The sequence below is a fragment of the Schistocerca serialis genome, chromosome 1 (genome assembly GCF_023864345.2).
Source record: "Schistocerca serialis cubense isolate TAMUIC-IGC-003099 chromosome 1, iqSchSeri2.2, whole genome shotgun sequence".
Classification (NCBI taxonomy): Eukaryota; Metazoa; Arthropoda; class Insecta; order Orthoptera; family Acrididae; genus Schistocerca; species Schistocerca serialis.
The window spans coordinates 1,046,267,022-1,046,280,413 of NC_064638.1; the positions used below are offsets into that span (position 1 = coordinate 1,046,267,022).

The 13,392-nt window shown below is 41.7% G+C and overlaps 1 protein-coding gene across 1 annotated transcript in view; it reads left to right on the plus strand.

Moving 5' to 3' along the window:
* The window catches only part of LOC126458842 (E3 ubiquitin-protein ligase RMND5A), an 84,654-nt gene that overhangs the window by 32,759 nt on the left and 38,503 nt on the right, over positions 1-13,392 (plus strand). The window contains exon 5 of the mRNA XM_050095820.1: positions 7,448-7,580. Coding sequence (XP_049951777.1) covers positions 7,448-7,580 — 133 coding nt within the window. The remainder of the gene's footprint in view (positions 1-7,447; positions 7,581-13,392) is intronic.

Sequence of the window (13,392 nt, forward strand, 5' to 3'; positions counted from 1 at the left end):
TCTCATTCTTTGATATTCTTGGAATGGTTTATCAGCATGCTGTACCTGCACACACATCAGTAACTGGATAATACTACAGGGATGTCCTGAAAACATTGCAAGTCCATATCAGGCGCAAAAGACCACATTTCTGTGAAGCAGGCTGGATGCTGCACCACAATATCGCGGCCATTATCAATCATCAGAAGCAGTGGTGAAGGCTGCGGAGGCGACTTTGAAGGACCTCTAAAAAATGATTTCCAGCATGTATTTGAAGACTGGCAGAAACACTGGGACAAGTGCATTGCATTCATGGGAGACTACTTTTTGAGAAGGACCATCAAAATTATGAGGATGAGTAAAGGTATGATGTCAAAAAAAAAAAAAAAACAAAAAAAAAAAAATTATGATCATTCTTTATTGAACAGCCCTCGTACACCATGTTGTGCTGATGTCCCAGCACACACTAATTGCTTGACACCTCAGTAGCGAATTAGCTAGTATAATATTATGCCAACGACCTAGTGGCCAGGGAGCACTGCCTTTCCAGTACCCTCCTTACCAAACCCACCACCTCTTTTCTAATCTTCCTAGCCAGCCACAACCTGACTCACAATTATTTCACTTTCGAAGACTAAATCTACAAACAAATCCATGGTATTGCCGTGGGTACTCACATGGCACAGTCCTATGCCCTTACTTATGGACCATCTGGAGGAATGCTTCCTACCCAGTTAACACCTAAAACTTCATCTTGTGCAAATTCATTGATGACATTTTCATGATCTGGACTGATAGGTCAACCTTTGCTCTTTCCTCCATAACCTCAATACCTATTCTTACAGCTATTTCACCTGATTCTTCTGAACTCATCGAGGAATCTTCTTAGGAGTCGATCTCTGCCTCTTAAATGGCTCTATAAATATGTCTGTCCATATCAAGCCCACCAACCAGCAACTGTACCTCCAGTTTGACAGCTGTCACCCATTCCAAGTCAGAAAGTCTCTCCCTTACAGCCTCGCCAACTGTAGATGTCATCTCAAGTGGAAAATAGGAGTTGTCAAAGTATACCAATAACCTTACCCGAGTTGTTACCCTGTCCAGTTCAGACGAAAACAAGTCTCCTGTGTCAACTGCTCCTCTTACACCAATAAACCTGTTAACCATACACTGGCCAGCACTCCTCTGATCACTCGGTATCATTCTGGCATTGAAAAGCTCAACCACATCTTCCACCACGGCCCTGCCTACCTCTCATCTTTCCCCGAGATGAGGGATATTGTACCCAAAATCCTACCCACATCCCACAAAGTAGTGTCTCACTGCCCACTTAACCTACAGAATGTCATTGTCCATCCCTATTCCAATCCTACTCCCAATCCTGCAGTCAGTGATCCATTCGTTAGTGGTCTGCCCAGAAGCAGAAACTGCCGCACACCCGCCCACTGTCTCTTACTGCAGTCCAATCACAAGCATTTCATACCCAATAGAAGGCAAGGTCATTTGTAAAAGCAGCCATGTTACTTATCAGCTTTGCTGCAGTTAGTATACAGCATTGTTTGTGGGCATGATAAGTTAACCAGTTGTCCAGTTGCATGAATGGCCACCACAAACCGTGAACTTGACTACCTAATTGTCAAACATGCTGCACACAATAGAATGACTTCAACAGCTGCTTCACTACATGAGTCATTTGGATACTTCCTTCTAGCACATGTTTCTCTGAACTACACAAATGGAAACCTCTCCAGCACATTCTGTGCTCTCGAAATCCCCCTGGTTCAAATTTCTGCTGATCTCTTCTCGCTGCCTCACCTTGTCTTTTCCCTATTCTCTTCTGCTGACACCACTCCTTCTCCATCCAGATTGTGCACACTGCTTTCTCACACCACACTTCCTTCCTACTCCCCCACCCCCCTCCCTTGCAGGTATTCTGTCTGTTGTCTCTGTCTCCCCCTCAGTCCCTTTCCCTTCTCTCCCCCCTCCCCTTCTCTCTCTTAATCGTCCCCTCTTCTCCATTTCCCCAGTTCCACTTTTATCCCCCTCAGTTCACCCCCTCTTCCTCTTCTTATATCTCCTTTGGTTGTACCTTCTCTACTCTTTTTATTGTGGTGTGCAGCCGTGATGTCGTCTGTCCGAAGACCTGCCTTTTTCCACTTGCCCTTCTTGCACCCTTCCCTATCGCCTTCCCACATCCTTCAGTTCAAGCAACTGCTTTCAGTAATTGAGTATCAACACTTAGTTTTGCTGTGGCCACGGGAGTGTACAATTTGGTGTCTGTGTGTGTGAATTTGTGTATGTGTGTACTGTTGGTAGAAAATGCTAATGCTAATGCTCGATAGAAAGTGTGAATGCTGTTTTCTATTACGTGTTTCTGTCCTCCATGCATTGATCTGCTATAGGTGACTGATTGCCTTTCTTGTATTCCATGTATAACTGTTGACTTTTAAACTATATTACTGTTGTAGCATGTAGGTCACCTAAAACTGCCAAATCCAACCTAACGGTTTTTGCAAAACATTATGTAATTTCTGAAATATTGACAAGTTCATATGCCAGTCTTTATAAGGCCAACTCCATCCAAAGTCTTCAGCCTGATGCAGGTCACAGTGTTCATGACTTTCTTTAATCAAGATCCAGTTAATGGATATCCATCAACCATATATTGGTTGTCGTGAAGCTTCCTGTGTCCTCTATGTAATTTAACACCAACTTCATAATGTTCATCTGTCAGACTTAAAGCACAAACATGCATGCTATCTCTCACTGTCATACTGTTTTGCAGGTTTGTGAATGTGTCTACCTGTAAACAGTGTGATGAGAACTGGAACTGATCACTGTACTGGCTATACACTGTGATGAAAAAAGTCATGGGATACCTCCTATTATAGTGTCAGACCTCCTTTTGCCCGGAGTATAGTGCAGCAACGCGATGTTGCATGGACTCAAAACATCATTGGATGTCCCTTGCAGCAAAATATTGAGCCATGCATCCTCTATGGCCGTCTATAATTGCAAAAGTGTTGCTGGTGCATGATTTTGTGCACAAACTGACCTCTCGATTATGTCTCATAAATCTTCGATGGGATTCATATTGGGCAATCTGGGTAGCCAAATCATTCACTTGAATTGTTCAAGATGTTCTTCAAAACAGTTGCGAACAGTTGTGGCCTGGTGACAATTGCATTGTTGTTTGGGAACATGAAGTCCATGAATGGCTGCAAATAGTCTCCAAGTAGCTGCAAATAACTATTTCCAGCCAGTGATCAATTCAGTTGGACCAGAGGACCAAGTCCATTCCATGTAAACACAGGCCACACCAGTGTGGAGCCACTACCAGCTTGCACAGTGCCTTGTTCACAACTTGGGTCCATGGCTTTGTGGGGTCTGTGCCAAACTTAAATCCTGCCATTAGCTCGTATCAACTGAATTTGGGACTCCTCTGGTCCAGCCACAGTTTTCCAGTCATCTAGGGTCCGACCAATATGGTCAGGGGCCCGGGAGAGGCACTGCAGACAATGTCTTGCTCTTAGTGGAAAGGCATTCGCATTGGTCATCTGCTGCCATAGTCCATTAATGCGAAATTTCACTGCACTGCCCTAACTGATGCATTTTTCGTACATCCTACATTGATTTGTGGGGTTATTTCACATAATGTTGCTTGTCTGTTAGCACTGATAACTCTTTGCAAATGCCGCTGCTATCGGTCACTAAGTGATGGTCGTCGGCCACTGCATTGTCCGTGGCGAGAGGTAAAGCCTGAAATGTGGTAATCTAGGCACATTCTCTACACTTGTAGAACTTGTGATATTGAATTCCCTAACAATTTCCAAAATGGAATGATCGATGAGTCTAGCTCAAACTAACATTCCATATTCAAAGTCTTAATTCCTGTTGTGTAGCCATAATTACATTGGAAACTGTTTCACATGAATCACCTGAGTATAAATAATAGTTCCACCAGTGTGCTCCCTATTATAACATGTGTACATGATATTGTTGCTATCACCCAAAATTTTGTCACCTCAGTGTAGTGATGATAAATATAGGAATAGTCACATTAATTAAAAAATTTATGGTGTACATAATTGGAATATTTCCTATATTATCAGATTTACAACACGTCAATGAATTTTCTTTAGTGATATACCTAGGATAGAATAAGGGTTTGCATGTAGGTCATCTCACAATGGAAACACATTAACCAGCTACATTGTGGCATCAATGGTGGTTAGATTTGTAGATTTTAAGAATCACAAAGGTAGATGTACTGAAGAAGTGACAGATTTGCTGGAGATGTTGTGGGATAGATATTCCTAATACTCCAGCCACACTCACTAACTAGCTGTAAAGAAACGTCCCCTTACTACCCAGTACTGACATAGTCTGAATCAGCTTGACCACATCTTCTGCCATGTCTTCCTGAACTTTTAAACGTATTCTGAAATATTGAGCATCTGTCCCACCTCTTCCAAAGCTGAATACAGCTGCCTACCCAATCCACAAAATATTATGCTTCATCTTTATGCTGTGCGTAATTCCAACCTGTTGCCGTATGGATATTTTCAGGATGTGAAAAATGCAGGTGAAATACTATCACGGAGACAAACAATGTATATGACACTGTTGGCTATTAAAAGCTGCAAACTGTGAAGACACCATGCAACAAAAGTAAATTGCCCTGAATTGTACTACATACTTGGTCACACAAATGATTCGCATCTCAGCACAGAAGAGGTATAGGGGTAACAACATTTTGTATATGAAGAGAGCTTATGCATAAGGTTTCTAATTCAAAGATTGCATTTGAGTATTATTTATGAGAAGGTCACTTTTCTGGTATTCCAGTGCGATGAATTTGAATGCACACTGGTAAATAGATGTGGAGGAAAGATACATGGTGACTACCTGTGAGGCACTGCAGTCACCAAGATAGTGCCATCCATTAATGCCACGTGCATACTCCAGCGAATAACTCTTGTCATGGCCAGTATAAATATGGCCCCATGATCAGTGACATCATATTGTATTCGCATCTGTTGTGTATAGTCACCATCATGCCTAACTATGAATTGTCTTTACTATGTTATTGCAGCATCTTGGTTTTTCACTTGGTCACTTTTTAGGATTTGTTTGCTTGTTGTTCACATGTCCACTTCATGTTGCCATTGTGAACATCTCACCAAGGACACTTGTCGTTTGTCTTTCGTCAACCTCTGTGCCTGCTCAACTTCTCCCCAACTTTTGTCTCAAGATGGTTCTTTCCATTCTTTCTCAGAAACTGCCAAATTGGGTTACAACTTTGTTATGTCTCATGTAATACGGAGAAACACCTAGCAACACTTGTTTAATTACTAGAACATGATTGTGGACTATCAATACCCAGATTTATCTTTCTCTGATATTTCTGTTTGTATTGGTTTGGACCTCACAACTATCATACAGAGTGAAATCTGTGCGTTCGGGAGGGTCATACTCAATTCCTTGCAGTGTCTCTCTGGTCCCGTGTGATGAGTGACTGAGAAGGCAAATAGATCATTTGCTCAGCTTTGATGGATTCTATCTTGAATCAGGAAATGGGCCTTTATGCAGTAAGAGAAGAATCCCCTTGGATAATGTGATGGTATCTAGAGCACCACAGACTGTCAGCGTGGTTACCAGTGTTGTGCTTCCCTTGATGTGGCAACAAGGGAGGCACGCTGACAGTGACACACCCGATGACAAACACTGGACACAGAAGTGGCATCACACTGTCTTTTCAGATGAATCTCAGTTCTGTGTACATTATCACAAGGGTTTTATCATGTCCTATATGAATGAATGTTGCCAGATTGTATTTCTCATCGTCATATGGGCCTAGCACCTTGCATGATGGTATGGCGTGCCATTGGATACACAACACAATCACCTCTGGTTCACATTCTCCAAATATCTCAACTATTGAATTCGTCTTGTCATAGGTTGCCGAAAGAATGCGTCACCACTCGCCAGCCAGTATGGTTGGTGAACTGTGGCATAAAGTTAAAGCAGTGTGGAATGATGTACCTGTATCTGTCATCCAAGCTCACTTTGATTCAGTGCTCAGTCAAATTAGAACCATTATTGTTACACAGGTAGGCGCAAAATTTTGCACCCTGTATTTCCCAAAATTGCCTACATATTAATCATGTTATGGTATTTACGCAAATAAATAAAATTTCATTATTTGTTATCCTTCCTGGTGCTGCGGTTTTAATGGCCAGCATTCTATTTCTGTCCCATAACAAGTATACCCCATACCTTAGAAACTAGCTGTGTCATGTATCAAATTATCTGCATCATCTGCAGCCTTTCACATGCTACCTGTCCACCCAAATGAGTAGCCTCTGCTGAAGTATGACCAACGTTATGACCCAGTAGTAGAGCACACCACTGAGTGCAACGTGCCAAATTTCTTGCACTGGCTTCACAATCCATGCCATTTGGATTTTACTATTACCAATACAACCTTCTCTGAATTGCATACATCAGAATTGTCCTTACTTATCCCTCATCCACATCAGCCTCAAACTCCGTTAGGTCCTACCTCACACGCACCAGAGCACCTATTTGTGTGTGTTTTAGATTTGTGCCCCCCCAACCCCCCCGTCCCTCAGCTCAACATCTTCCACACATAACTTTTGTTAGGTTCATCCATCTCTTAATCTAAACCCAGACTGTCGTTCCACATTCTCGATCTACTTCTGTTCTGTCCCCTACTTAACTCTCCTCTGTATTTAATCTGTCAATATAATCAACTACTGGTGCTAAATGTGTAACCTTTCTCTTCCATTGCCCCTCTCTGCCCTGTCTTTGCCCTCCTTTCCGTACTCTTCCCCCCCCCCCCCCCCCCCCCCTCCCCTGCGTCATCCTCCTTTTGTTCTTCTCCATCTTATTTAGCTTCTCACCCCATTGGGACTGCTACACTCAGACAATGATATGTGTGCATGTTTCTTTGTTTGCTCTAGGAGCACATTGGCTGCTTCAGATTTTGCAGATCTTTCTTACGTGTTTGTCTACTGCTCATTGCTGGTGACTGGCTATCTTTTCTCTTTCCGGAGTATGACGTGCAGTTGGTCTTACAAGAAGGCCATGATAAATGCCTTTTTCCATCTCTCTCAGATTTTAACCAGTGCTCTTTCTCTGATTTACATGGTTAAAAACAGAATGATTTATCAGAATAAGGTTACTCTATTTTATTTAAAAAAAGGGCTGTTTTAAAACTGTCATATTCTATTTTAGTTCCTACAGAGCCTTCGTCCATAACCTTATGTTTTGTGATAGTACTTATAATATCCTATAATTTTGTATTATCACTATGAGTCTTATACATCAACCGGTATGGAAATTGTGGGATGACTGCAATGGGGAGAGATATGCAAAAGAAGAAAGAAAGTTTTGTGTATTTTACATAAATCAAACTCTTTTTCACATTTTCTTCTGATTTCAGAATTCATCATTGGAATTCAAGTTACATCGCCTCCGGTTTATTGATTTAATCCAGAGGGGTCCAGGTGGACAGAAAGATGCTATACGATATGCAAGAACTCATTTCCAACAATTTGTAAATCGACATGAAAAAGGTATGCAGTTTAAGTTCATATACCTTCTGTATTCTTACAACCTTGTTTATATGCCATAATTCTACTTTCACAAAAAAGTTTATGTCATTGATAATTTTGTACCATTGTTGATATGAAACATGGCCAAAGTTTATGCTTGTAGCCCTGTGTTATATCAATATTAAATACATAATTTTATTTAAAGTTTTTCATGTTTTCATTTTATTATCTATTTCAGGGCAAATATGAAATTCACGTTTCCTTGCATTATGGGTTTAATGCCATGTCCTCACACTTGATCAACTGTGTTTTACAGTACTAGATTGAAGTGTGTCCTCAAAAAGGCAAATGTAATGATCCGTGTAGATACTTTAGAATTAAAGGAGACCATTCACCGAAAAGCAGAAGTGTTGAGTTGTTGATAGGCACACACAAAAGAAAAATGAATTGCTAGTGTTCAGAGTTATCCTTTGATGAGCTAGGGTAAATTATACACACAGTGATAGTGGCAAAGCTATTTTTCATCTGGTGGACCGTTATGATGTGGATAATGTCAGGTGCAGTGGTTAGAGGGAGAGAGATGTGGGGAGAGGGTTTGGAGGGGGGGAGGGGGTGGATGGCTGGTGGCTCAGAGGGAGGCAGCTCGTTTGTTGGCCAGGAATGCAGGAGGGAGAGGTTGCAGGTATAAGGGGTGGCACAGTTGTAGCAGATGCTGGGAAGTGGCACATGTGGGGACATGAATTAGGAGGGAGTGACAGGACAGAGGAAGGAGAAATTGTTGGGTGGAGGTGCGGGGACAATGGGTCACCTGAAATGAGAACAGGACGATTATGGGAATGGAAGAGGTGTTGTAAGGGTAACTCCTATGCGTGAAGTTCAAAGAAGTTGGTGGAGGGAAGGATTCAGATGTCTCAGGTCATGAAGGATCCATTGAAATTGAGCATATTGTGCCCATCTGTTTGTTTTGCCACCGGATGGTGAACTTTGTTCTTGACAGCAGTTTGGAGGTGGCCATTCATCCTGGTGGACAGCTGGTTGCTAGTCATACCAGTATAAAACACTGTGCAGTGTTTGCAGCAGAGTTTGTACATGACATGGCTGCTTTCACAGGTGGCCTGGCCTCTGATTGGGTAGGATAAGCCTATGACAGGACTGGAATACAGGAGTTGCTGGGTGGGTGGGTTGGGCAGATCTTGCACCTTGGTCTGCCACAGGGATATGATCCCTGTGGCATGGGGTTAGAGGTGGGAGCAGCATAGGGATGGACTGTGATGATGTGTAGGTTTGATGGACAATGGAACACCACTTTACACAATCCATCCACCCAACACCACCTACTCCAATCCCCTCACAGGCTTATCCTACTCCATCACCGGCCTTCCGTCCACCATCAGCACCTCTAAACTATGCAGATGGGAGTTATCCTTACAACAACACCTCCACTTTCTTAATAATTTTGGCCTAGTCTACATGTACATGATTACTCTGAAGTTCACAATTAAGTGTCTGGTAGAGGGTTCATCAAACCACCTTTAAGCTATTTCTCTACTATTCCACTTCAGTGTGCAGGAAAAATGAACACATTAATATTTCTGTGCAAGCTCTGATTTGTCTTATTTTATTATGATGATAATTTCTCACTATGTAGGTGGGTGCCAACAGAATATTTTCGTGCTTTAAATGATTGATTGCTCTAAGTTATTGATTAAAATTTCATGAGCAGGCCCTGCTGCAGTGAAAAATACCTTTGTTTTAATGACTGCCATCCCAGTTCGTGTATCATACCTGTAGTACTCTCTCCCTTATTTCATGTTAAGCTGTCAATCTTTGAACTTTTCTGCTGTCCTCTATCAGTTCTATCTGATGCGGATCCCACACCGCACTGCAGTACTCCAGAAGATGGCAGACAAGAGAGTAAGCAGTCTCTGGTAAAACACTGTGCCAACATCCGCCACCCAACAGTTTCCCTTTCCTTCGTCTTGTCAGACCCTCCCAATTTACGTCCCCAAGTCCCATTTGCTGCTACCCACTGTCCCCTACAGTCGTGCCAGGCCTTATACCTGCCACCCCTCCCTCCCCACATTCCAGGCCTACAATCCAGCTTCCTCCCTCCTGCATTCCAGTCCTACAAACAGGCTTCCTCCCTCTCGCATTCCAGGCCTACAAACTAGCTTCCTCCCTCCCACATTCCAGGCCTACTGACCAGCTCCCTCTCTCCGAGCAGCTAGGCAGACCCCCCCCCCCTGTCACCCTCTCTCTCTCTCGCTCCCCCCCCCCCCCTCCCTCTCTCTCTCTCGCTCCCCCTGTCTCCCTCCCTCCCTCCCTCCCTCCCTCTCTCTCTCTCTCTCTCTCTCTCTCTCTCTCTCTCTCTCTCTCTCTCTCTCTCCCTCCTGTCTCTCCCTCTCTCCCTGCCTCTCTCTCCCTCTCTCCTCCTGTCTCTCCCTCTCTCCCTGCCTCTCTCTCCCTCTCTCCCTGCCTCTCTCTCCCTCTCTCCCTGCCTCCCTCTCTCCCTGCCTCCCTCTCTCCCTGCCTCCCTCTCTCCCTGCCTCCCTCTCCCCACTCCGGCTGACACTACCCCCACCACAACGAGTCCCCTTGCCCAAAAATTGCATTGGCACAGTCAATCTAGCTAGCAGCAGTAGGGGCATAGGTAGGTGTGTGTGTGTGTGTGTGTGTGTGTGTGTGTGTGTGTGTGTGTGTGTGTGTTTGTCTGTCTAGCTCATCAAAAGATAACTCTGAAAGATAGCAAGTCTTCTTTCTTTCATGTGTGCTTGTTGACAACAATGCTTCTGCTTCTTAGTAAGTGATTTCCTTTCATACTAAGGTATTTACATTTTTCAAAAACTTTCCTCGCTACGGTCGCAGGTTCGAATCCTGCCTCGGGCATGGATGTGTGTGATGTCCTTAGGTTAGTTAGGTTTAATTAGTTCTAAGTTCTAGGCGACTGATGACCTCGGAAGTTGAGTCGCATAGTGCTCAGAGCCAAAAACTTTCCTACAACTTCTAATGATCCAGACAAATTCTGTCAACAGTAGTCATGGGCTCCTCAAGGAATGTTTTCAGTTATCATCTTTCTTTGTTGCTAATCAAAATACATTTCTCATGTGTTACAAAAATGGAATGCTTTGACAAAATCTGTAACATGTTTGGCTAAGGAATAAGAAAATTGCAAAAAAGAACTAAAGCATTGTCATCTGGGCAAAGAGTTTAACTTGTGACTGAAAGGAATGTCCAGAAATATTTTTAAAAAAACTATATTTCACTTAACACTTAATATTTTGCATCGTGTGTTACATGTATTTGATGGCACTTTACTTTTTCTCATTCTTATTTGGCATTGTTATAATTTGTTAACAGTTTCCATAAAGTGTAAATGGATAATGGAACCTATTTTTTATGATTAACCATTGTTCATATTCACTGTAACTGTTTTTGTTTTATAGTGCTTCTCAATGTTGTACTTGTATCAAGGTTAAAAAGCAAGTTTCAAAGCAATTCTGAGATTGTCTCTACCTTAACAAGATTTGTCCTCATTCTTATTTCAGTGGCTTACTTCAGCAACTTTTTTTCAAATTCTCAGCTTAATTTATGATTGAAAGTGTACTATATTTTATTGTTTGATTATTTCTATTTCTGGTTGAGCACTGCAATCTGCAAATCAAATGTAAATTGTGTTATATAAATTATATTGACAGAAAATCCAAGATGTAATATAACATGCATATGAGAATAGATTGCTGTTCATCAGATAGTAAAGACGCTGACCAGCTGAGTTGTATGTAGAAAGTCCTTTGTTGGAGATAACAATGCCAGATAGGAGTTGCAAGCACATAGCCACTTTTGTCTCCTGGTGTAACCATCATAACTCTCTAGGTTCATATAACTTTGTGTCCATATGTGGCATTGTGCCTTCACTTGAGATATGTGTGTGATGGAGGCATGGCTGCCATGAAATTGTCAATGTGTTTGCACCTGGCACCACATTCAGTGATTCCCAGTATTGTGGCATTTGCTTTTACACAGCTGCTAGTTTATGTTGGCTTAACATCTTATTTCCCACTCTTTTGTGGCAATGTTGTGATGGCAGTGGCCAGTCTGCAGACAGACCATGCACTGTGGCCATGAAATTCTTGTGCAGTATTTGAAGACATCTCTGAAGATATGGTGGCAGCTGGTGTCTGTCATCTCGCATTGCGTTGTTCAACAGAATGCTGCTGTGTATTGTGTATGTTTACTTTTTGTATGTCGTGCACAAATAAAAGCAGTTCTTTATTTCAGCCACAGTATCTGCTGACTGCTATGTGCAATAACACCCATTATTGTTCAGTGTTTGATCACGGCAGCCTTATATTGGTGCATACACAGCCAGTTATCACTGTCTTCATTTGATGACCTCCTGGCATTTCTTCCAAGGTGGATTTCTTCAGCTTGTCAACATGTTCCTTGCCATGTGATGCTTCTTGTTGATAATTTTATATTGTCTTTATCTCGGCACCTACCTTCTGAAATTTCATATATCTTATCTTTTGCAGTTTCACATGATTGTTTATCCACACCATGTCCCCTGCATTACAAACTTTAGAGTGCACCATTCTGTTGTATGATGCCTAGCATAACTAAGCTCTTTGTGCTAAGTTGGATTGTCTTTATTGGGTCACCACTTCCCAGGTTGTCACATGCTGGCAAGAAGGTGCTGTTGGGTACTATTGAAGCATATTACCACAAGTGCACATTTTGTGTTATTTAAGCTACAGCATGATATTAACACTTTGTAGGTATAATGCGCTCATTCCTGTGTATATTTGATTTGATGTTTCAAGGGAAATGTCCCCACATAAAAAATATTTTACCATTGTTGTGATACAGTCTATTACAGTCTGTTAATCACCATCATGGAGCATTCTGTGGGATAAGAATTAGGTCATTGTAATGAGATTAATAGTAGCTATGTATCACTTCAGATTAGAATTTCTATTCATGCATTGTTGGTAAATAGCCCATCATTCTTGATGAGAATTTTAGTTGGGATACTCTTTGTTTTGAAGTAATTCTTCTGCATTCTGTAGGGTGTAATCTTACCCTTTGCCTCTTGGAATGTGTAAATATTGAGACAAATTCCAGTGCGAGCAACACCAGCATAGCTCTTTTTTTTCCCTTGATACTGTTGCTAACAAATCAACCACTACCATTTCCTTTGTTTCTTTGATAATACCTGATACATGAAATCATTATTTTACTTTGGCATCTTAGACATTTGATAGAACTGGCTTTCTTATGGTAAGCACCCCTCACCTTATTTAAGTATTCTTTATCTCAAAATTTGGTTTGCTGTGGTAAAATACACCAAATTGGCTTTTGTGTGGATTGTTCTCGAATACGTAACTTCCATTCTGCTACTTGTATGTTAGTTCTTCTTTATAGAAATCTGTTGTACAAAAAATAATACTTCCTTAACCACTTCTCTGCAGTACACTCACACATTCAATTAACCAAATGTAGAAATTTATGACTCTTCTGATCTCCAAGTATTTCGTAACATTTATTTTTAAATATTCTTTGTGTGCTGCTCCATCTATCACCTGTATGTTTAATTCTGTAACCTTGAGTTCCGTTGTACTTTAATCCCATGGGCTCCTGTAGTAGCTCATTTACAGTGATACTCTGATTGCTGGTCATGTATTCCTCTTCAAAACCAAATTCTACTTTGTTAGCTTGCCATTGTGAAACTTGCTGCTCACTAATAAGAGTGAATGTGAGCTTGTCTCTGAGCAGTTGCGACTCGTAGGTATACATCCTGGGCATTCACAAATTTTTAAATTCAGATAAATATGAG